Raw genomic sequence first — 25,000 nt, 5'->3', positions numbered from 1 at the left:
TACCAGGAACCTCTAAAGGGTAGACGTTTTGCAAAGGTCTGTTAAAGAAGTAAGGTTTCCCCTTTGCTAACGTGTTTGGTTCATCTACATCCACATCTAAATGTTCCAGCACTCGGCAAAGTCCCTTTTTGGCTTACGGCTGTTTCTGCTTAGGTGGCCTCGTACGCCGTAAGCCTTTTTAGAGACATCACTCCCAAGCCGCCTACTTCTGCTGGAGATAACTGATCTCTCTCACCCCTTGGGGCTGGCGCACTGCTGGTTGTCGGAGTAACACATCCGGGCATTAGAGCTGACCGAGTCACGGTTGCCTCGGCCTGCCCCGCCACTGAGCCAATACCACTATCAGGGTCTGGAATTTCTTTTTTATCTTCCACTTGCCCCACATCTCGAAGCAATGCGGCGCTCTCGTGGCATCTGTTTGCAACGGGTCGATGTTGGAGTCGACCGAAAGAATTTCCGACAGCTGAATTTCCTGAGGAAGCAAGACGAAAAACCGGTAGATAAGAAAAAGAAGAAAACGCGTGCGCAACATTCTTGCCTAATGGTGGAAACGACACCCGTCATGTGAGAAACGATACTGGAAAGGAATGACTAGAATTACACAATTCCATTTACCAGTGAAAGTGACGGTCAAGATTTTTCAATGTGCCTTACGTGACTGGCAACCGCTCAAGGTGCAACTCAAGGTTTTAGAATTATTAAATGACAGGTCATACGGTATTTTTTTCCACTGACATTAATTCAAAAATTCTTGTCCAAAAGAGTACATGGAAATTTCCATGTAGTACATGTAGCCCGTACCATTGATACTAATTCAAAAATTATATACCGAAAGGGTCCATGGAAATTTATGTACCTTGTAGCATTGAGACCAATTCAAAAATTTTTGTCTAAAAGGGTACATGGAAACTTCCATGTACCCTGTAACACTGTGACTAGTTGAAACATTCTATACTGAAAGGGTCATGGAAATTTCCATGTACCCTGTAACATTGAGACTAATTAAAAGTTCTTCTCTAAAAGGGTACATGGAAATTTCCATGTAGTACACGTAGCCCGTAACATTGAGACCAATTCAGAAATTCTATACCCAAAGGGTCCATAGAAATTTCCATGTACCCTGTAACATTGAGACTAATTAAAAGTTCTTGTCTAAAAGGGTACATGGAAATTTCCATGTACCCTGTAACATTGAAACCAATTCAAATGTTTTTACCAAAAGGGTAACAGTGATATGAAAATAAGACAATATTTCCAGCACAGTCTGTTCCGTTCTCATCACTGTCTGATTGTGCCTTACATTTGTGGGCAAGGGTTGTGATTTCCTTCTTGAGTGCATTAACAGGACTTTGTTTATCATACATGCAAATCTCAGTGTGCCAATAAACAGAAATAATCCTACAAAATTACCTTTGCACTGTACTCCGCGACGGAACAACCCTTTCAACTAAAAACATAAAGAAATACAGCATGTAAGAAACAAAGTAGCACTTGCATCATTATAGTGCCAATCACTTTAATGCCTTAAAAATTTAAAAATATAAAATAACCACACAAAACCTACCAATCTCTTGCAAATCTGACAGACAGAATGAGTGAATGAGCTGGCTCTATCCACACAGGCCGCCCACTCCACGTTTTTGCGAAGGAAGGCTGTCAGTCAAGGACTTAGAATGTTGGAGTAAGGGTGGATCTCCCCAGCCACCAGACTGAGATGCAGGCCTTGGAAGAGTGTTTGAATAAGGAACATTGTTCAAGGTGGTGTTAGCACGATTTCTCGAATCTGAGCACTTGTTTGGTATCTTGTAAGCACACTTTTTGTGATAATTGCCACCACATCCTGCAAAAGACATAATGGAGAGATAATCCAAAGATTTGGTTGCATGGGAAAGGCAGTCTTTTTCTTAATAACTAGAGGCATACATGTACCTGCATGAAATTGAACAAGGAGAAAAGAAATGCAGTAGAAATGTCGACTAGATTATTATTTGCAGGTAGGTTGGAGTGATGGCAATGATTCTCATTATATTCACTCATAAATGTTCACTCATAAAGTGATCTCTCGTAAAGTTCACAGACTGAGGCGTTCTGAAAACGCTTGGCATCTTTTAGTGTGGGTCTACCGCAAACCGTGTGTGCAGTTGTATGTGGTTTGAGCGTATTTGACACCATACACGTATTCATGCTTACTTTCAACAACTTTATTTAATTCATTCAATGCCACATCACATATGCACATTGGCTTTAACTTTGCGCATGCTCTGTAAAAGATGAATCCGCCATTGCACAGCCATGCACATATGTTCTTTGGTTATCTTCATGCATGCGCTTCACAAGCTTGAGTACAATTTGTGATGGAATGCAAAAAAACAAAGGCAAAAGTTAACCTTTTGCATTTCCCCTGGAAAGCCCAAGTACAGTAATAAAGCTTTAGATAATATACCAAATAAGTTCAACGCTTAATTAAAATACAGAGAAAAATAACTCCTAAATCAAAATTACCTATGAAATTCAAAGGTCATCAGAATAATATTATGTTTAGAAAAGGAAAAGATAAGGGTGGTATTGTTGTTTTCGCAATTCTGCTTTCACCGGTGGAGGGGTGGTCAGCAAGAGGTCTGCCATAAGAATGACAAAGGTACGAAAGACCACCAACCCATTGGTTCCCAAGAGGTTCGCCATTGAGAAGTAAAATCCCTCCCTCCCTTAAGAGGGAAAGTTCTATATAAGCTAGATGTGTTTGCATGTAACTTTATGCTTTACAGACTTTTTGTGGAAGTGTCAATTCCAAATCCAGACAAATTATTCCAAACATTCAGAGCTTATATGTTTAGGTTTTGATGTTAAAATCTGGATTGACTCTCTATCCTCTCTAAATCCCAGATTCATCACATATTTTGTGAATTTAAATACAAGAAAAATAGGATATACTTATAACAAAGCTAAAAAGTTATAATGAAGAACTGAACATTTTCGTTTTTTGTCATCCTCAACAGTTTTAATCGAAGGGACACAGTTTTTGACTGCTTAACCCATTCACATCTCAAACGCCCTAGGACGCCCCACCCCCCACCCATTGACCAGTAAAAATTAATCGTCTGGAATTAGACAGAGTAAAATCTACAAGTGCCACTCTGAGGAGTCAATGGGTTAAGGATGTCCAAGATTGAGGAGCGAGGGTATAAACAGGATATGAGATCTCGGAGAGCAAACAGCTGAACACAGACGCAACGTGAAATTAGTATAATTTTCATCACCTTAGTTTACCCACGTCTTACATTTTAGAAAAAAAGCCCTTTGTTCAGCAAAATCATACTTCAAAAGAAAAATCAACGAGAGACTCAAAACAGAGAGTCCACTGAAAAAAAAAAACCATTCTTTTTTATACTTTTGTTTTATTCCAGAATAACTTTTGTATATGACCATATGCAATCTCAAATGACATTCACCCTAGTGTTGACAAAACATTGGAAACACTAGGTTTTATCCTACTGTTAATTAGAATCTGTGACCAGATCATTCCATTGATTGATTCGTTTGATGGAAGGAGAAAAAAATCACTTGCTGGCATCGTACCTTCACATTTAAGTCTCTGCTTTACCAAACCAAACAGCATCTGACCACAGAAATCACAAAATGTGGGAGAACGGTAGGAATGTACTGTAAGCCCATTGTGGACGGACAGTGGTCTCATCAACTGGAACTATTGCTTTAAAAAAAGAGTTGTAGAGAAGTTAAATTCTGCCTTTATGATTTTAAGTAAGACGGATTACATACAGTGTAACACACATTCCCACTTCCCTCCCTACCCACCCAATACAGCAGGGCATCACCTCAATCTTATCAGAAGAACAGGTCTAGTGGAAGAGCCGCAATCTAGGACAAAACTAGAGGGGAAAATGCCACATATGCAGTTCTCGAAAATTTAAAAATAAATCCAGGTTGTCCCTGTTTTAAAAGCCAGACAATCAAACTCGTAAATTTGGTACACTGGTAAGTCCTTGAATGTGCATTAGGGAACCCCCAATTATTAAATGCATGCTGTGTTGATACATGTATGTAATCACATGGTGATGAAGCTTGTCATGAATATCCCATAGTTCTTAGTGTGCACCTGTGGTTTTTCACAGAAATGGCACATTCAATTTCCATTGCCTATATGTTTGTGATATTCTTTCTTACGTTTTCCTATCTGACAATATTTCATAAAGGCTACAGGTATTCAAAACATAGGACAATGTCCAGCTGTGGCAAACAACACTACTACCTAGTTAGCAGGTGCTGCTTATGATAAAATCATTACTGGTTTTTCCCCGTGTCGGTAAAAGTCTTTCCCGTCACTCCCCTGCTAAGCGGTGTCTTTGTGCATAGAGTCTTCTGTGCGTATTTTGTTAGGTTTGAGGGGGTAGTGGAAATGCGTAGATTTCTCTGGTGGACACAATAGAAGATTTAATTAACCTGCAATGACGTTGAAGTCATTGGAATTTGGTGGATCTTTAAACAAAATCTACCTTTATGGAGCTCAAGAATGGAACGTCAATTGGATAAACAAGACAGGCGGGGAAAAATAAATATCTGGAATTTTAAAAGCGACGATTAATGGACTTTGACAACAATCTTTCACCTGTCGAGCCGTAATCAGAGTGAGTTGCAGTACTTCTAATATTTTATCAAGCCTGGTGTTATGTACAACACTGAAACCAAATGGAAACTTCTCTGGTAACTTATGGGTTTAACAAAGGCGATTTGATCCAATAACAGTCCACATACCAGACTATTAAAACAATGAATTAAAAACACCAGGATGATGGACTGTTTTCTGATTGGGATGGTCTGAAAAAAGAGGGACATTATTGTTTATTCTCAGTACTCAAAATGATGGTGATAATAATGAAAACAGTCATCAATCATAAAATTCATGTACCTCTTCATCTGACAAACTTAATTCCATAATGTGCTGAAAAAATCCATGGAAATGTTGCGGGTTTCGTATGAATGTCTAAACAAAGAAGAAAATAATAGTGCACAAGGTTTCGACTTCAGTCACTGTAGCAGCTTGGGTAAAGGGGTCACATCCTACAACGGTCTGCTAACTGTTGTATCCACATAATGACTGACCATAGGAAAAAAACAAAATCGACTGAAATACGATCTTTGCCTTACATGTAAGATTATGTAAGGTTCAAAGACAATAAATACATGTACATGTATTTTAAAAAAATGATGCCTACCTCCCATGGAGGAACTAAAACTACATTTTTCATTCACCATCACTATAATGGACATTAAATGATCTGCAGTGGCCTCTAAGGATAGAATGAAAATGATAACTTCAATTAATCCCAAAACAATAACTCTTTTTGAGAACCGTTTCCCCAGGATGTTTTCCACTAAACTTTAGCTTAGAAGGACAATATCTATTGGGCTTTCTCAAATCACTATTTTGTGAAAACAATCTTTGGGAACAAATAAACAACTAATTATTAAGTTTCTCAGTTCATACCTTGCATTATATGTGGGTTTTTATGGTTGAGATTGGGACAGGTCAATTGCTTGTATTTTCAACTTGATACAAGAAAATTCTTGAGCTTAACAAAATGTGTTCATTTATGCACAAATAAATCATTATTATTACATGGCATCTGACAGGATGCGGCAATGCCGATCCGCATAATTCCCTAAAATCCGCATCCTCCGCATAATTACGATATTTTCCGCATAAAACAGAAGAAATGGCTGATATTAGTGATAAAGCAGCCGCTTACCATCCTAACAAACATAAAAGCCATTAGAGATTGACTATTTTGAAACGCTTATTTTCCTGAACATTGGAGAAAACATGCCATTTTGTTCGCAAGATGAAAGTGAGCCTGGACTCTAGTTAAACCTTTTTCATAACATACCATAGGCTTGAATTTTAACAAAAAGATGCAAACAAGGTATGAAAATTTAGCCGGAAGTTATGGTAGTAAATTAAATTGATCATTTGTAAAAGTAGGGAGAATCACTGCGATGAAGTTGTACAAAACAAAATAGGAGCCCGCAATACGTATGTGTAAAAAACTGCTGAAAATGCTGGTAAATGCTTGGGGGAATGGATCGTGGTTCAACCACATCACAATTTTGCTCCATATCTCCAAATTGAAACAAAATTCATGACAAGAAACAAATTATTTTTTTTATCGCTTTATTTATTTAAGCAAAAGTTTCGGCAAAATGCCAATTACTAACCCTATAATTGTAACGGTGAATTAGCTGGTTGCAAATTGGCGATATCGCAAAATCAGTCGAAAATGCGACTGTATTGGTCGCAACTTCGAGTCCTGATTTACCATAAGCATGTAAATACACTGGACGGGATTAATTATTAGTTCCATAATCAACTCATGTTTATGCATAATATGGCCAAAAATTTCTGCATAATAATCAAATTTTTTCCGCATCCTATCAGAAACCCTGTTATTAGATCTAACCATTATGGATATCGAAACTTGATCTGACAATTTTGAATTTCTGTTGGGCAAGGACTACAGTAGTGTACTGAATGTACATTGTAAAAAAGAAATTTTGAACAAGACAAACACACCTTGCTGGATTCAAAGTTAAATTCCACAAATAATTCTCAAGGTACTGACTGAAAAGAAACAGATAATTAAGAAAGAAATAATTATGTAAACAAATTCAGTAATATTACATGACAGACTCACATTCAACAGAAAGATGACATTTAGGTCACATACATACCGGTATGTAACCCTTTAGGTCCTGATGAAGTTATGATTTAGTAATCTAATAATTTATTACTAGTAAATAAATTAGTGGTTAATTACTGGGCATTTTGTTATTTTAAGAAACTGTAAGCTACTTAATTAATCTAATACCATACACCACTCACTATCAATATTCCTGGGTTACAGTGTACAATGTAGATCTACATGTACATGTACATAGGTTTATTAAGGTTTGCATACAGATTGCTATATTACAATTAGACCAGACACATACCCTGTTCTCAATGTATCTATAATAATAAAATATTATTATTTAATAATAGTTAATAATAATAATAATGATAATAATAATAATAATAATTTTTTTTTAATAATAAAAAATGTAATAATAAAAAATTCTTAATAATAATAATAATAATAATGATAATAATAACAATAAACTGATTTACATGTATAAAGCACATGTATCCCTTTAGACCAAAGGAACTTTTTATATGGCAAAGTATGGTTATAATATAGATATATACCTGTACACATGTATAGATATAATACAAGTATTATTTGAATTTAATTGATCAATTAAAACAATAATTACTGTACATCCACTCAAAAACTAGAGTACATCCTCTTTAACACTTTCTCCCCTAAATTAGCTAGTTGTAGACTTTACTTTGTCTAAGGCCAGGTGATTTTATTTGGCAATGGGGAACCCACTAGGACCAAAGGTTGTAAAGCGAAATATTTAACAATTATTGGACGAGGTTGAGCAAACTATCGTGATTTGTCAGTGTCTCGCAGATCAATTAGTGTATTTGTATGTGTAATCAAATGGTGACGAGTGAAATTAGCAAATAATTTCACGCGCGTTTTGTCAAAATTCTGATAGTTTCCCGAGTCTTTAGGCTACGGAAATTATCAGAATTTTGACAAAACGCAAGTGAAATTATTTCCTAATTTCATGAGAAAACCATTTGATTACCTTTTAATGTCGTGGGTGACAAATTACGCTCACAATCGTAATTGTAAAATTGCTCGAGTACTTTATCCAACTGCTCTGGAAGAATCATCTCCAGGATTTTCTCAAGGTTATTTTCGTCACACCACTTCTCAAAAACTCTCACCCAGTTAATTGTGCCCTTTCATGTATTTAAATTTTCTGCCGCTTCTTTTAATTTCGTAACTTCTTCAATGGTCACTGTCTTAAATCTAGATGCCATCTTGGCTCTGATCGAGATACAAGAGATGTTACCATGGCAATTTTGTAATTTCACATGTGAAATTATAAATTAACGCTGAAATTTTGCGCCTAACTTAAGGAGTAATTTGTCACCCATGATATTAGGCAAATAATTGATCTGTTTGACCGAGTTCAATAATTATTTTATCATTCGATGACGGAGTTAACTTTATTTTTCACAAATTATTCCCAACTATTAAATCTTTTCCTGAAAGCTCAGGAAATGACATTTTCACATAAGACTGTGGTTTCAATTACGCATGAGCAAAATATTGTTTGCAGCAAAACACTTATTTGTAGACATTATTTGCAGGTCACGTGGTGGGCTCTCGGCCAATGAAAAGGAAGGAAAAATCCATTGAATGATAATAAAACTTATTAGGAGAAATACAACTTTGAAACACACCTGAACTCTAGGAGCATGATACGCTTTACAGCAAACCTGATAACAAGGAAAAAAATTAAATCAAAATGGTGTTGTGATTTATGGCTTCTTACATGTAAATAGTGCCAACAAATAATAAGTTTATTGATTTTGGGGATAACAGGAGGCAGTGCGGCCCAGTGGTTAGGGCGCTTGCCTTGAGATCCGGGATCCGGAGAGACCGGGTTCAAGCCCCGCGCTGACCACTCGTTGAATTTGGTCCTGGTAGTCCCTGGTTCAACTTCCCAGCTGCACTTGTAAATAGCCAACTGGTTTGCCTCCGGCCAGTTGGGATACTTAACAGTTGTTGTTATTTCGTTGTGTTTCATTGGCCCTGAAAAGCCCCAGTGGGGAGCGGTCAATTAAGTATGTATTGTATTGTATTGTATGAGAGAAAAACAAAAACCATTCAACAAGTATTTCAAGTGACATTTGCATGTACAGCCCTGGACAACTAGTTGGCACATTTTAACTTTCTTGTCCAAACCTAAACAAAACTTTGCTTGTATGATGTCAACACCATCATCATCATTTTTTACATGTATTTCAGATCTTTATTTATTTGTTTATTTCGCATTAACTCCACCTTCCTCCCCAAACAATCTTGATGCATGGCTGCCACTGGGTTTCCAAACAACATTGTGTTGCGTTGAGGGAGGGAATGAGGTATTGCTGTAATTACGTGTATGCACAAAAAATTATAAAAAGGGGGAAAGCCGCAGGGGATATTCGCATGTCCAGGAGAGGGGCATGGGCAACTGAGGGTAATAATGATTAATCCTCCCCCCACCCTTTGCAAGGCTTGTGAAACTAGAAAACGAGGAACACAAATTCTCCTTTTATCTATTTATTTTTTAAATCAATTATAATTATTATGTTAATCACTATCTTTTGGCAAAATTTGGGTGGCAGGGAAGGCAGAGCCTATGCCCCCTAGGTAGCGGTGTCCCTAGGAGAACCCACTAGAGTAGCAATGTCTCTAGAGGCAACCCTACGTTTGAATGTAACATAGGGTGGACCAGAAGAGGGGTGCCCTTCTGGAAGGAGAATAGGTCAGATGGTGAGTTGTACCACCTTGGAGTAAGCAATCCGGACCTATTGCCAAGGAGGGCTGTACCTACTGTCAGGCCTTCTGATAGGGTGCGATTAAAAAATGCAAATTATGCGATTTTTTCAGGGCAGATTGTGCGATTAGAAAGGCCAATTATGCGATAAATAATGTAAATTATGCGATTTTTTTCTCAGCAATTTTAAGCTTGTTTTATACGGTTTCAGGTTAAGAAAAACACTTTTCTGCTGCCCTAAAGACATTTTGAACACAAAGGAACAGTAATTATGTATCTCGATCGACATTAGTTGGGATAAATAAAAAAAAGTAAGGTCTTCTGCACTACAGGTGCACCACCAAATGAATGATCAAGGTGCTTGTCAACCACGAACTTCCGAAGATGGTCAATCACAATAGGGCCATATACCCCCATTTATACGGCTTTATCTGGCCGCGGCTTACAGAAGACTCGAATGTTCACCCCGTACAAATGGTACAAAATCTACGTTCACGTCTTTTTCAAGCCGCTGCTTATATTGACCTGGGAATATATATTCGTATAAATAGTTCCTTTTGCGTATTTTGTACACCGTGGCCAGAGTAAGCCGCGGCTTATTTTCTCTCGTATAAAAGGCCCTAATATTGCACGACGAGAAAAACATCAGTCCATCGTCCATGTGGAGCGTGCCTGTGAGGTACTTTCTTGCTCGATTGTGAGCTGTCAGATCGGGTGGAATGTGGGAACTTCCTTCTTCGTCAAAGAAAAAGCGAGCGTTTTCACAACAAACTTATCCATGAGTAAGTTTTTATCAGTTTTCAACGAAAGAAACTACATTTTGCCGAAAAACTTAAAACTTCCCTTATTTTTCACAAATCTCTTCTGTAAGAGAAGGCAACTGTGTCATTTCAGTGGTGTGTATATAAGGGCGTGTTTGTGTTGCACACCAATAGAAGGAGACTCGTACCAGGTCCCCGACATGAAAAATAAAGCCTTGAACTTCGAATGTTTACGAAATCGAAGGTGACAAAGGTTTTTTAGCCTTTTTCCAAGATAAATCATCTTAAAAATGGCATTTTTATGCAGGAATTTCTAAGAAACGTCTTGATTTATGTTTCATTTTATGAATTTTGTGCGTCCTTTTGTGAATTATGCGATTTTTCGTGAATTGTGCGATCGGATGCGATTTGAGGTCGATTGTGCGAAATCGCACCATCGCGTAATATCAGAGGGCCTGTACTGTGGGGTAAGGTGCATGCATGCGCAGCCCAGGGTGCACTTCCCTGCCACAATTGTGTGAGCCCAAAATATTCTGGTCAAGAATGGGGGAACACAATCACCCCACAGTAAATTGTGTGGATGTTGGCTGGAATACCAACTGCCACATGTAGAAGAAATAGTATACGAAATAGGCATGCGCAGCCCTCAGGGGGAGCAAAAACCCACTATGCCTCGTTTGCTTTGCACTTGTATTTTAAAATGCAGGGCTAGGGAACCAGCTTTTAGGGAACCAGGTCCAGCTTCTGATGCCACCCAAGAATAATGTTACTGTTTAAATTAGTAAAAGACATATTTAAGAGTACCTAGTAGTCATAATACTGGTCATCACGTAGACAACAAAGAAGGGTCTAACCTACAATAATTATAATTACTTCAGTTCATTGTCAGTTGTTTAGGGATAGCCAGCAGTGTTTTTTGAGGAGTTCTTATGTAACGTTCATAGCAGTCAGAAGACCAGCGGCCCAGTACCTTGATTAACCAGGCAGGAATCCCTGCAGCAGCTGCAGTAGTCGCAGGAGGGTGAGGCATTGGGAGCCAGGTGACAGAAGCAGTCCATCTGAAAATGGGACAAAGAATCAGCTATTGTATTATCTAGCCCAGGGATTTGTCTAGCGGTAAAGGAAAAGTTGTGTTCTAAGGTAAGAAATTATTGTAATGGCCCATACGAGGTCCACGATCCTAGGGGACTTAGAGCGTGTGGAGTTGATGATGGAGACAACTGGCAGGCCACATAGAAATATGTTTGCCTGACCACGAAGAGCCCCAGAGGTAGCAGGCGATGTAAATTGCAAACAGTTCCTGCCAGTCAATGCTGATACCCATGGTGGGGTTAAGGAGGTGTTGAGGGAGCCAAGGAGCCTGAAACCATTCTCCATTGAGATAGCCACCATACCCATGGGACCCAGAGGCGTCCGTAAATAATTGAAGGTCAGGCGAGGAGAGAATGTCACCCCCTAAGAAAAGACTTACTCCATTCCAATGGTTAAGGAAGGTTGACCTCATTGAAATGTCCTAGCAGAATTCCCCGTTCAGTTTAATGTGCCAGCGAGAGTTAGTGATGCCCTTTGTTCAACTAATTATGCTTTGCAGAAAAGCCCAGCCAAGACACTACCCTGCAGGCAAACTGTAGGGTACCAATCAGGGACTGGAGCTCCTTCAGAGTGGCAGATTTACGGTGTAACTGTTGCCGGTAAAATCCGTTTTCAGTTTGAATCGGTTTTAACCTAGGTTAAATTGTTGATTCTAATTTTACCTAGTAGGTTGAATACGTACTCAGATGGATTGAAGAAACTTTTTTGGAGTCTACATTAAGCCTAGAAAAAAAGTAGGGTCAGGTTAGGATTAGTTTTGGTTATTATACAATGTACATAGATATTAACGGCCAATCATACAGAAGTGAATAATGGAAAGCACTGTGTTGAGTTGAGCATGTTTGTCGATGTAGTGTAGTTGTGAAGACACAGTACTACAGATCTGGAAGGTGCGAGTTCGTGTACCGGTAAATGCATAGTACAGTTCTTTGATCTGTTACTGTGTTGTTGATAAGTGTGTGAATACAGAAACTGATAAGATGATATAAAACATTAAGATGTGTTGAGATACGTTAGACAGTGCTTGGGGGAAAGTGTTGGTGTTTTCAGTCCCTTTTTTTTGAGGGGGGGGGGGGGGGGTGATAGCTGCTTTAACATTCAACCTGGTAAAATGAAGATTCAACCTGAAAACGGATTTTTCACCAGCAACATAACTACTGTTGAAGGGCCTCTTTAGCACAGATTAGTTTGTCCAAGGGAAGACGAACTTCCATTCTAGTAGAGTTAAGGAGAATACCCATAAATTCTAAGGAGGTGGCAGGAGCAAAAGTTTTACTGGGGACGACAGAGATATTGAGTTCGGTGAAAAGACAAAGGATTTTGCAAAGGGCTGTAAGGCAGTCCTAGGGGGGCTGGTGAAGAAGAAAAAGTCATCCAAAATGTGGATCACATCAGGGATACCTTGGTTATTTTTAATTATCCATTCAACCATGCAGGAAAATTGGTCAAAAAAATAGGGTGGCACTGTATCAAAGAAATACAGGCTGTTCCATTTCATAACGAGGAGCTCCCAGTCAGATGGGTGCACTGGGATATTACGGAAGGCTGACTTGATGTCCAACTTGGACATGAAGCACCCAGTTTACCAATGTTCTGAATAATAGAGATGGCAGTATCTATGGTAATGTAGTGTAAGGAGTAGTCGGTTGGCCTAATGTGGGAATTAACCCTAGTGGTTTGATGTTTCGGAAAGGAAAGGTGAAAAATGGTTCTCCACTCGGTGGAGTGCTTTTTTGGAATAACCCCAATGGGATAAACCTGAAAACTGGGAAAAGGGGGAGAAACGAATGGGCCAGCAGTGTGACCAAGCCATAACTCTTTCAGGAGATTGGTGCTTTTGATGTGTGGATTTTGCTTAGCAGAAATGAGGACCCGAGGACCCTGGAAACCAATTTTAAAACCCTGGGAGAGGCCAGTGAGGACAGCATCAACAAATGCCCGGTCAGGGTGATCATGCAGATAAAGGGCAAGTTGGGGAAGGTCCATAGGGGTGGTAGGGGACAGCTTAGAAAGGTATTCAATGGTGGCTTTGGCTGGAATGGCTTGAGCAGCTAGTCTTTGACTGGGTGGGTCCAGAGCTTGAGGAGTCAGGGTGGTCCTTTCCTGGGTGGGCTGCAGTGCATCCGGGCGTGTTGCATTGGTGAGTGTAGGGGCAGGGGGTGTGGGCGCAGGGAACCCCTTTGTTGAAGTTGAAGCACAGGTCACCATGCTTGGAGCCTGAAGAGTCTGTATACCTAGGGAAAGGGGGCAGGAATCGGTTACGTGATCCGAGTTGCTGCAGGCCTTACAAAGTATGGCTTTTGGGATGGCGGTAAAGGTGTCTAGGTACAACTGAACATCCCTTTGGCCCCAGTTAATGGAAAGGTTGTGAGAGGCTCTTCGGCAAAATTCCATATCATACAAATACCATGCCATACCGGGAACTTACGGGCTGACTCACATATCAATTGCTGGTAGGTAAATAGGTCCACCCCTGGGATTGGCAGGAGGAGAGAAGTACAGATGAGTAAATGGCAAAAGCGTCGAGCCATCGGTCTATCCTTGGAAGTAATTTTGGGGCACTTAGCCTGGGATGGGAGGGGTATAGTAAGACCCTCATTTCCTACTTGTGGTTTAAGCTGGGAGTTAGCGGTAACGTGGTCTCGTCGTAGAGATGAAAAAGGAAGAAGGCTAGCAAGGTCCACATACTCACCGTTTGTTATGGCTGTGATGCAGCTGTTGGAGAGATGGCTGGCGATAGAAGGGACTCTGTAGTTGGTATGCAGGAGGGCTGCGTCTTCCGGTGTGCCAAGATTCAAATCTTGCTGAGAGGAGGACAGCGAGAAATCCACAGAGGATAGAGTCTGTTGTTGTCCGCCATTGCGGACAGGTAGAAGAGAGGGATCTGGTTCAAGGCTAGTAATGCCTGGCAGATGTTGCTGAGCAGTTAAAACAGCGCCAGATGTTGAGCTTGATGGCAAGTTGCTTGCGGAGTTGAAGGTTGCCAATTTTTGCTCCACGATAGAGGCAATCATGGAGGCCAACTGCTGATCCGGCATGGTTGCGGGGCCGGTAGATGTGGGTGTGGAGGCCCGAGAATCGTTTGCTTAGAGGCGAGCGATGAGCTGGTGCCGTGGCCCTGATTGTACTAGGTGGGGCTGGGACGAAAGTAAACATAGCGTTTCAGTCGGCATTGCTGCGTACTGCGTCATTTGAACTGCATCTGCAGAGTTGGCACGGGAATTTGACTGAGCTGTGGTAGGCGGAACCGTAGTGCGTTGGCTGCTTCGAGATTTACGTTGATTCGGCACGATATGTGCACCTAGGAAAAAAAAGGCAATCTTAAAGAGTGCAACTCAAGGCACTTGCTTGAAGAGCAAAGCTGAAAAATGTGGCTGACTAATGGTATGAGGGGTTTACATAAGGCGAAACAAGTGAGAATCGTGTGATGTTGTGGAAAATTACTGGAAGCTTTGGCAACCGCTTCAACATTGTAAAAGTGAAAGTACTTTGACCTAAACAATGTGCGTTTGACTACTGGACAAGCCTTGATTGCAAAGGTGAGGAGAGTAGAGTACACTAGGGACAAGTGAGGAAAAAAAATACAGGTAGTACTCCCTTAGGGCCCATTAACCCCAGTTAAGAGCTTAAACTTACAATTAAACAAACCATACTTGCATCCTTCAAGCTCCTTTCTGCAAATATCATCAACAATCTGTACAGAAAAGAAGACATTACTGTCAAAGCAAAATGTCAGAGAGCAAGAGTACAATGCAGACTAAGTATAAAATCACACCACGGAATACTAGTCTAATGCTGACATTAGCCCAAGTTCGGCATTAGTAGTAAAGGGTATACATCATTTCCATAGCATGCATTTTACTCCTTAGTCTGCACATTACCCCTGGTCTGCAGTACAGATTTTACAGTGGCCAATTAATATCAGGTTATTTTAATGTTCTAAAAAGAAAATTATGTAACGACTGAGAAGTTAAAATAAGAAGACTTCACTTTGGAGCTTGAACTTCAGTCTCCATAACCCATTGACTCCTGGAAGTGAGACTAACTGCAGATGGTCTTTGTCAGTGGTCACGGGGGACAGTTCAGGCATCCATGGGTTTTAGCCTTTATTGTTATTATACTGTATGCAGGAGAATGGCTTCGAAAACTTCACTGATTTTTCCTTACTAGAGATAATGTTTTTCAAACATAACCTTGATCCTTTGAAAGAAGAAACAATTCACTTACAGCTGTAGGAACATTATTAAACATGGTGACATTTTTATCAAGTTTTGTTGCTCAAACTTGCAATTACATGTTTAAGAACATTTTCTCATTAGAGCTAAGTAGAGCTTCTGTCAGACCTGTAATAGTTTCATCTACAATAACTTTCTGGCCCCAGTTGTTCAAATGATGAATAGCGCTATCCACCAGATAAACACTAGCAAAACCAATTGAGTTATCCAGTGGATAGTGATTTATCCGGCGGATAGCACTATCCATCGTTTGAACAACTGGGGCCTGTTGAGCTTCCCTACTCTCTTCAATTTTGTACGAGACCCCCTGCATCTTCAGATATTTTACTAAACAAAGCTAAACAACGCTTGTGTGGTACCTGTGGTTTATATGCTTTCTTGCCTTCCCCAGGAGCCCAATATTGGTTTGCAAGCAACAGGTATAAAAGGAGGACAAAATATGAGACACCTGGAAAAGGCTCCTAGAAACAGGGTCGCATTAAAACAGGTTTAATTACCATGATGGCAATCTCAACCTTTTCCTTAATCATGCACCCATATCAATTGTCAATTAATTACCTGCTTCAAACAACTTGGCCTGGTAGTTAACTTTTGTAATCATAACCTAGTAAATCTGAGACAGGGCTCAAAATTGCGACCAATACAGTCGCATTTGCGACTAAATTTTTCTCTTTGCGACTAAAATATCTGGAGAAGTCGCAAATTTGTGACTTGTTGTCACCTTCGTTCTTTCGAAACAAAAGGGTTAGCAGTTGCCACTTTGCTGCTACTTTTGCTAAAATAAACAGATAAATAAATAAATGACAAAATTATTTTGTTTCTCGCTGTGAATTTTCTCTGAAGGTAGCGTAATTGTATAGTAATTTAGCTGCGATGTTACGTGCACAGCTCCATTCCTTCGATCATTCGCCATTTTCAGCAGTTTCTTTACACACAAGTAATGCGGGCTCATATTTTTCTGCTCAACCGCTGACAACACAATGCAGCGCGGCGATTTTGCGACTAAAATTTGCGAAATTGCGACTAAATTTTCGTATCTTATCGCAAAATGCGACTGGATTTTTTCGTTAATTTCGAGCCCTGTGAGAGCTTTCCTAAACTGGAGCAATATTAATATTATTATTACAGGATACAGGTCACATTTCAAGGAATCGGGTTATTAATTTTGTTATTACAAGTGGTAACTGTTGGCACATACAGAATTTTTAGTCCTAACCTAAGAAAAGGCAGTAACTTTTTTTTAACTTGATAACAAGAAAACCCTCGGGTGTAAGAGAGTTAAGCCAAAACCCAACTACTAAAGCATCAAAGGTTTAAGTTTCAAGGATAGCCTGCCCATGAGTAAACATCTCAATTTGATAATATCCGTTGTCAATCAATTCCGGTCTAACATTATAGAATCTGTTTTAACCTGCGATGTCCAGGCATGGCAGTGCCTGCTTTATTGTTGATCCTCATTTTAGCCAGGTTGAATAATACACTCTACCCAGTTTAAGCAGCTATCAAGCCACCCACCCCACCCCCACCCCCCAAAAAAAAAGACTGAAAACACCTCTACCTTTCCTCAAGCCCTGTCTTGCGCATTTCAACACATCTTCTTTACGTTACAGTAACATTCTTTATACATGTGTGTATTTATCTGTTTCTATATTCATACTTACAGTATGTGGTCAAGGAGGTGCAATCAAAGTACTTACCATCTGCCCACTTTGTGGATAATAAGGGTTACTGTGTAAATTATGATGATAACTGTCTCGCTAATCGCTGTTGCAACTGCAGCAAAGATGCAGCTCAACAAGGTCGAAACAGAAAGCATACTATGGTGCCTCTGGCTGCCGCTATGCAGTCCATGCCAAGGCATGACAGTGCCTGCTGATGTTGTAAGATGGCTATCATTAATTTCATTACCATTGCAGTTTGTATTGTACGCAAGCCTATGTCATTGTCACTTAAAAACTTTGTCTTGTTTTTGGTCTGGGCAGCATTAGCCTAAAGCTATGTGACCCAGCATTCTTCCATCCACCCAGTCCACTCCGTCTCCTCTGATTACGCTGGGGAATATTCAGTGACAATATACTGAGCATTTGAGGACAAGTAGCGATGCATATCCCAGTTTTCAATAGCTCAGTCAACTTTAACTACAACTTCATGAAATAACTTTAAATGTATTGCTACCAGTTATGAATACAGGTCTGTATCGTTTTGTAATCCGATAGAATCCAGAGATCGATTTGAGCAAGTCACTAGCAATAATTACTAGTACATGTAGTTTAATTGTACTGGAGCTTATCTGATTACCTTATCACTTGCAATTCACGAAGTACATTCACAAAAATATGCTATACACCTGAGTTATGCAATCTAAACTGATCTGCTCCACCGTGGGAACCGCACCTCTGCCGCTTGTCGCCTTTCTGTTCATGTTTTATGTCAAAGGTAAACAAAAATATCGTCCACCAGGGTTTGTTCTCAAATGCTGACACAGCAGCGACTACCATACGTCGAAGGTTCGTAGGCTTGATACCGTTAAATTGGTCCAGGTGATTCAATGCACCAAAATCTTTTGTGCACCAAAATTTTGTAGATCAAGGTTTCAAGTTTGTATACAGCAAAGCGCCAACAAATCGCGTGAACTATTTGTATTTCGTCATCTTCCACATGGCGTTCAGAGGCATGGTGCAACACTTGTAAGGGATACATAATGTACTTATTTGTTTATTTGGAACTCCGCTGACCAATTCACACATCCAAGCCACACGTTAAATGTTCATTCATTCACCACTCAGTGTTCTCCATAGCCATACAAAGTGAGGCCCCATTAGGGGGGGTCTGAGTATCCCGTATCCCATTAATTTTTGGCCAAAATATCCCGTATCCCGTTAATTCTTATTTGATTCTTTTAAAAAATGATAACTTCGATATCCCAGAATCTTTTTAAAAATATCCCGTATCCCTTTAATTTTCCGCCCAAATATCCCGTATCCCTATAATTTTTTACCCAAATATCCCGTATCCCGATAACCCCTAATAGGGCCTCCAAAGTAGAATGTAGCCTTAAATTGCCTATCACCTCAACACACTTTTCTACTTTATTTATTCTCCGAAATCGTCCCAAATAAATCGTATTATTTTTAGAACCTTTTGAAATTTCACATTTTTATTAGCTTTGAAAGACGGGAAAAGCGGTCATACTTTGATCAATAACCGAGCAATGAACGGGAATGGGTTCGATACCGGGTTGACGTCACAAATTACATTTCAAAGAAGTACAGTCTGTGACGTCAACCCTGTATCGAACTCATGATTCCTTTCACTGCTCGGTAACAGATCAAAGTATGACCACTTTTCCCGTCTTTCAAAACAAAAAAAAGTGAAATTTCAATCAAAAGGTTCTAAAAACAACACGATATATTTGGGACGATTACGGAGAAAAAATAAGGTAGAAAAGTGTGTTGAGGTGATAGCCCTAAACACAAACAACGCACCAAACAGCCCATAGGCACAAAACCCTAAACAACCATACACAGCGCTTCATAGCCCTAAACTGCTATACACAATGCTACGTAGCCCTAAACACCCATTCCATAGCACTACACACCCCTTGATAGACAGTCCCACACAGTCCAAAACTAACGTACTAAAAAATACAAATACAACTTTCTTTCCTTAATTTAGTCCTATCACGGGAACACTTGGGCCCAGCAAAATGACCCTCTGCCGAACTGTGTGGCTTCATAGCTCATTTGGGGGAGCTTTGCCCCGGCATCCAAGTGGACATGGGTCGAATCCGGTTTCTTTAGGTTTTTATGAGACAACTGCTTAAATTTTCCTGATAAGTTCAAAGATCACTTCAATCTTTCATGTATAACCCGCACTTCAAAATACACATTTCTTTCCATACTACAAAACAACACACTTCACCGTGGCAACGTGAAAAAATAGACGACTGTAACTGCCTACCAAGAATTCATGGTTTTCGCATGAAGTCACTGCCGCCATGTTGGAGTCGCCAAACAATAAAATGGCGGCCATGTTGGAGTTCCGATCCAATCCCACGGGAATTGAACTGTATTGTTATGCAAACTTTTCCTTTTGTTTTCGTTGAAAAGCACCTGTCGATCATGTGAACTAACTAAACTACATAAAATAATTAACAAAAAATAGATGTTTATTATTGACTATTTATACGCCTGAGTGAACAGGTGGGTTTTTAAATGTTCAGGTTAAATACGTCAAATGCAGTTGCATCGAAATCTATAGATTCTGGATTGCGCACAATCGATTCCGGATTGCACGCCCTGAATTCCGGATTCCAAAGCCTCATATTTACCGGATTCCTTCACATCGGGCGAAATTAATCGAAACTTTTGATTGGCTGTCTTTTAGAAAAAATGTGCGGTCTATGCATAATCGGGGCCGAAACAGCGAACAAAAACATAAGACAAAGAAACTTGTCGAGTTTCCTAACACCATATTCACTATGGAGTGACGCATGAAGGCGCGAAACAGGCTTCTAGAATGATAATACAGAACAAAAAAAAACTAATTTATTCTACCGTCACCTTGCCCTCTCACTCAAGCACAATTCAACGTGAAGATATTTCAAAATTTTCACACATCTGCCGTACTTGCTTTTGCTGTGAAATAGAGATGCCATTTCCTATGAAACTTGATTTCAAATCTTTAAAAGTCATGTGCCCAACTTCTTCCTGAAAATTGCTAAGAATTCCAGACGATTTTTGAAGTCAACTATTGGAGTGGCGCGTTTGAAGCTTAATATAAATGGGATTCAATGAAAAATGACGGAGAAAGTTGCAAGTACACCAGTGGTTGTTTGTCAGTCGACTTTAGCTGGTTCAAGAAAGCGCTACAATAAACAAGACGAGACTAAGGTAATGTCCAGCTGAATGTCTAAAATCGAAAATACTTCCTCCTGGTTTTCAATGGCTTGTCAGTATGGACTTCTAATTGCTAAAGTGGTGAGTGAAGCCTTGTTTGTGCTATGTTACAACATAAGAATGCTTGACAAAGTACACGGAGTTTTCCTAATAGGTTCTGTTGCCGCACAATATTCAATGATTTACGCAGCAGAAACTTCACATTGTCTTCAAAATACAGATCATCATCATCAGACATTGTTACCATCCAGCTCACGGAGTATTTAAGTACCAATGTTTGCCTTTAAAGGAAGTTTAAAAAGCCAACTCATACTGTACACAGATATCACGGAAGACTTGAATTTCTACCCATGGAGTTTCAAGATATTTAATGCATAAAATCTCTACCTTCCACTACAAGGGGTTTTTGGTTCCAAACATCAATGTTTTTATCAGCTCCTGATTTTCATTTCTTTATTCGTGGTCCAAGAACTTCGTAAATGTTTCACCTTCTATTGAGGGATGACTCAAGGCAAGGCAAGGCACTCAAAATAAAACCGATAAGATCACCCGTTTGATCAACGTATGCCAGTAACAACATCTTCCAAGGTAGCCAACAACTGAGGGCGTATGGAAAAGTGGGAAGGGAACGAAACGGAACGGAACGGAATAAGGGAAAACAGAAACTCAAAATCTCTTCAGTTACAATAGTCCACTAAGAAAACAGTGAGAAAAAAACACTGCAGTTTTCCATATAACCGTGAAATGTGATTAGGAGTGGACAGTTACTGATCAAATATAGCCCTGGGAAAATCATGTGTGCTCATTGGGATAAAAAAAGGTGTAATTTTCTGTAACTGTAATCTTTTATTTTTGAATCTGAACCTTTTTTCGTTCAGTTCTAAAGTGAACAAAAATATATGTCCCTTTAATCTGGTGGTATTTACAAATGAAAATTTCTAAAAAAAATCCTTAATGGCTGAGTGGAGACGATGACATCCACTCGATCAAGGGCATATAATTATAGAAATCACAAGAAAACAGCTCGATATTATGCTGATTCCTTTGGGTAAGCAAAGCGCACTCTTCCCCAGCGTCAAAACACGTGATAAAAACATTGATGGTGTCATTGCCCCTTAAGCACACTAAACTTTAGCTACTCCAGAGCGATGTGTTATTCGATGACCCCAGAATTGGAACAAAACTTCTCCAGTTCACTTTACTGTCAGCCCACGCGCATGTGTTCAAAGAAGGAGCAAGGAATGACAGCATTTTGCATAGAAACGAACAAAGGCAGTAAATTTATGCGTTAAGCGCATTCCCATGTTATTAAAAATATTGCTAAAATAGACTTGCCTGTAACCCTATGCCAATTTTGTAGTTCTTTTCACTAAAAATATATTAAGAGAATAGTTTGACCAGTCTGAGGAGCGCAAAACCCTAGTCAAAATCAAATTAACTGTTGGATCATTGCAAAAAGGAGAGCAACATCGTATTCTGTGACAGATAAGTCAGTGTTCAGTTACAGTTTGCCCCTTATAATATGACATAACTGTGAAAAAAAACTGCCAATTAAAGCTAGGAGAACATTATGTGTGTAATGTTCCAGTGGCTTGTTCTTGGAGCTATCAAAGAGACATCTGATGCACAGAGTTTGTAGTTGAAGTTGCACCTTAAAGTCAGTGGGAAAGCAACACCTCTCTTCATGCCGCCTGTTTCCTAAAACAAATATTGAATAAGGAAGGATGGCCAAAAGATGCCACCAATGGGACCCCAAGCTGGGTGGAGAGTTTCGCGCGCTCCACTTGGTGCTTGTTCCACACTCGCGTTTCCCGAGACCCACATAGCCGTGATGATCAACCAATCCGAGGTTGTGCCCAATACATTCTAACGGGTCATTGCACACAGGTACAGTTGTCAACTTTGTTGAACACAGGCTGAATACAGTTCAGCAGCTTACTTTATCGTGACTGTTAGGATGTTACAGGAACCATACCCGGGTCGCTGTCTGAGAGTTCATGGCTGGCGTCAGAGGACCGTCTGAGTTCAAGCTGGGGTCACTTAGATCTAGTTTCACTTGCAATGCTACTAAACAATATGAACATGCCTGCTAACATACAATATTCCCAAGCCAAGGAGGTGTTGCTTTGCAGTTGAGTGTAAAAAATGAGTGTCATTCCATGATGTCAGATAAATGTAATTTCCCTGATTAAAAAGCACCGGGCTAATGTTGACAATATGGGAATCAAACCCAGCTGTTCTTGCAAATTTTATTGAAAGATGGGTTTGGTTTTAAAAACAACAAAATTTGAGCATTTTACCAGTTTGCTGTGATATTACAAGCGACTGCTACTAGTGACAAAGTGTCAATGTGCATGGACTTTGCTAATGATCAGCCTGGTGATAACTTCATCTGTTGTTGAAACCACCCAGAAAAAATGGACAATACCGTACATTATCTGATCATCACAGATTGGAATGTACCACAGACTCATACAAGCATCACTAATCACAGCAACGTTTATCTGCAAAACATGCAAAGTGTGTGTATACATCAATACCTGAATCAATTATGGAAAGAAATACTCTTTGAGCCAGTCAACAGCTCTCCTCACTATAGTTTATAATAAATGTATACCTTATTGCTTTGTAGTTAAAACTGCTTCCATTCTTAAAAAACAGATATCAGTTTCGCAAGCATGTTATTAAACGTTTTCTGTAGTATCGGAACTTGCTGCTGCTATAGTGACATAGAACTTTTAATAATGTGTAATTCTTCAAAATAGGTTACCTTAGTCATAATTACACCTGTCCTTGAATGCTCGCAGTAAAAATTTCCAATACATTATGTGGTCATCACAGAATTGGCAACATTCATATTCTCACTGTTGCACTGAAAAATGAGCACGAAGGAGAGGCTGAAGTGAGAGAACTTTTCAGATGTACATGCAAATTATTTCCTCTGCATGACACTTCATCCAAGGTTCGTTCCAGTCCAACCGTGAGAATATAAATATTCTTAATAAGCGCTATTAAATGAGAGCAAAAGCATCACGGCTGTTCTTAACTTTGTTTTGGGATGCACTACTGTTAAGAACACATGTTAATAGCAAGAACATTACGCTACCTTTGTACATATCTGTAGAGAATTCTAATCAAATTAAAAGCTATTAACTGTTGGATCTGTTAAGGAGTGGACTATAGTATTGTGTGACACCATCAGTAGCCATTCAGTTACACTTTGTCCCTTATAATATGACATAAACTGAGAAAATTAAAAAAAACTGCCAAAGCTAGCAGAACATTATGTGTGTAATGTTCCAGTGGTTTGTTCTTGGAGCTATCAAAAAGACATCTGATGCAAAGAGTTTGTAGTTGAAGTTGCACATTAAAGTCAGTGGGAAAGCAACACCTCTCTTCATGCCCCTTGTTTCCTAAAACAAACATTTAATAAGGAAGGATGGCCAAAAGATGCCACTAATGGCACCCCAAGCTGGGTGGAGAGTTTCGCGCGCTCCACTTGGTGCTTGTTCCACACTCGCGTTTCCCGAGACCCACATAGCCGTGATGATCAACCAATCCCAGGTTATGCCCAATACAATCTAATGGGTCATTGCACACAGGTACAGTTGTCAACTTTGTTGAATACAGGCTGAATACAGTTCAGCAGCTTACTGTATCGTGACTGTTAGGATGTTACAGGAACCATATTCGGGTAGCTGTCTGAGAGTTCATGGCTGGTGTCAGAGGACCGTCTGTGTTCAAGCTGGGGTCACTTACAGTAGATCTAGTTTCATTTGCAATGCTACCAAACAATATGAACATGCCTGCTAACATACAATGGTCTTGAGATTCCCAAGCCAAGGAGGTGTTGCTTTGCAGTGGAGTATAAAAAAGGAGTGTCATTCCATGAAGTCAGATACATGTAATTTCCCTGATTTAAAAGCACTGGGCTAATGTTGACAATATGGGAATCAAACCCAGCAGCTGTTCCTGCAAATTTAATTGAAAGAAGGGTTTGGTTTTAAAAACAACAAAATTTGAGCATTTTACCAGTTTGCTGTGATATTACAAGCGACTGCTACTAGTGACAAAGTGTCAATGTGCATGGACTTTGCTAATGATCAGCCTGGTGATAACTGCATCTGTTGTTGAAACCACCCAGCAAAAATGGAAAATACAGTACATTATCTGATCATCACAGATTGGAATGTACCACAGACTCATGCAGGCATCACAAATCTCAGCAATGCTTATCTGCAAAACATGCAAATTAAAGTGCGTGTACATCAATATCTGAATCAATTATGGAAAGAAATACTCTTTTGAGTCAGTCAACAGCTCTCCCCACTGTAGTGTATAATGAATGTATACCTTATTGCTTTGTAGTTAAAACTGCTTCCATTGTTAAAACAGATATCAGTTTTGCATGCATGTTACTAGCGTTTTCTGTAATATCAGAACTTGCAGCTGCTATAGTGACATAGAACCTTTAATAAATTGTAATTCTTCAAAATAGGTTACCTTGGTCATAATTACACCTGTCATTTAATGCTCACAGTAAAAAGTGACAAATTTT

The 25,000-nt window shown here is 39.5% G+C and overlaps 3 protein-coding genes and 1 long non-coding RNA gene across 13 annotated transcripts in view; 2 read left to right on the top strand and 2 right to left on the bottom strand.

The window, feature by feature from the left end:
- The window catches only part of LOC138059333 (melatonin receptor type 1C-like), a 3,351-nt gene extending 2,089 nt beyond the window's left edge, over positions 1–1,262 (top strand). The window contains exon 1 of the mRNA XM_068904914.1: positions 1–1,262. This exon is cut by the window's left edge and continues 2,089 nt beyond it. The gene's annotated coding sequence lies outside the window, so the exon portion shown is untranslated.
- LOC138059332 (uncharacterized) overlaps positions 1–18,581 on the bottom strand; it is a 19,862-nt gene extending 1,281 nt beyond the window's left edge. Inside the window, exons 1-15 of one of the 10 annotated variants that reach the window (XM_068904904.1) lie at positions 17,843–18,581; positions 15,904–16,005; positions 14,946–15,003; positions 14,002–14,610; positions 12,434–13,543; positions 11,188–11,275; positions 8,375–8,410; positions 6,587–6,634; positions 5,232–5,306; positions 4,925–4,999; positions 4,771–4,833; positions 3,577–3,709; positions 1,565–1,840; positions 1,411–1,447; positions 1–472 (exon numbers count right to left, since the gene is read on the bottom strand). The exon at positions 1–472 is cut by the window's left edge and continues 1,281 nt beyond it. In XM_068904904.1, the coding sequence (XP_068761005.1) occupies positions 12,804–13,543; positions 14,002–14,347 (1,086 nt within the window). In that variant the 5' untranslated portion in view covers positions 14,348–14,610; positions 14,946–15,003; positions 15,904–16,005; positions 17,843–18,581 and the 3' untranslated portion in view covers positions 1–472; positions 1,411–1,447; positions 1,565–1,840; ... (6 more) ...; positions 11,188–11,275; positions 12,434–12,803. Of the gene's footprint in view, positions 473–1,410; positions 1,448–1,564; positions 1,841–3,576; positions 3,710–4,770; positions 4,834–4,924; positions 5,000–5,231; positions 5,307–6,586; positions 6,635–8,374; positions 8,411–11,187; positions 11,276–12,433; positions 13,544–14,001; positions 14,611–14,945; positions 15,874–15,903 lie in introns of those variants that run through there. The other 9 variants (XM_068904906.1, XM_068904905.1, XM_068904908.1 and 6 more) reach the window with 9 other exon arrangements.
- LOC138059330 (3'-5' exoribonuclease HELZ2-like) overlaps positions 1–25,000 on the top strand; it is a 349,076-nt gene that overhangs the window by 68,309 nt on the left and 255,767 nt on the right. The window lies entirely within an intron of this gene.
- LOC138059338 (uncharacterized) overlaps positions 22,678–25,000 on the bottom strand; it is a 6,088-nt gene continuing 3,765 nt past the window's right edge. Inside the window, exon 3 of the long non-coding RNA XR_011134197.1 lies at positions 22,678–24,414. This is a non-coding gene — a long non-coding RNA (uncharacterized lncRNA). The remainder of the gene's footprint in view (positions 24,415–25,000) is intronic.

This window comes from Montipora capricornis, chromosome 8, assembly GCF_036669925.1.
Source record: "Montipora capricornis isolate CH-2021 chromosome 8, ASM3666992v2, whole genome shotgun sequence".
Taxonomy (NCBI): Eukaryota; Metazoa; Cnidaria; class Anthozoa; order Scleractinia; family Acroporidae; genus Montipora; species Montipora capricornis.
This window is presented reverse-complemented; position numbering and strand designations above follow the sequence as displayed.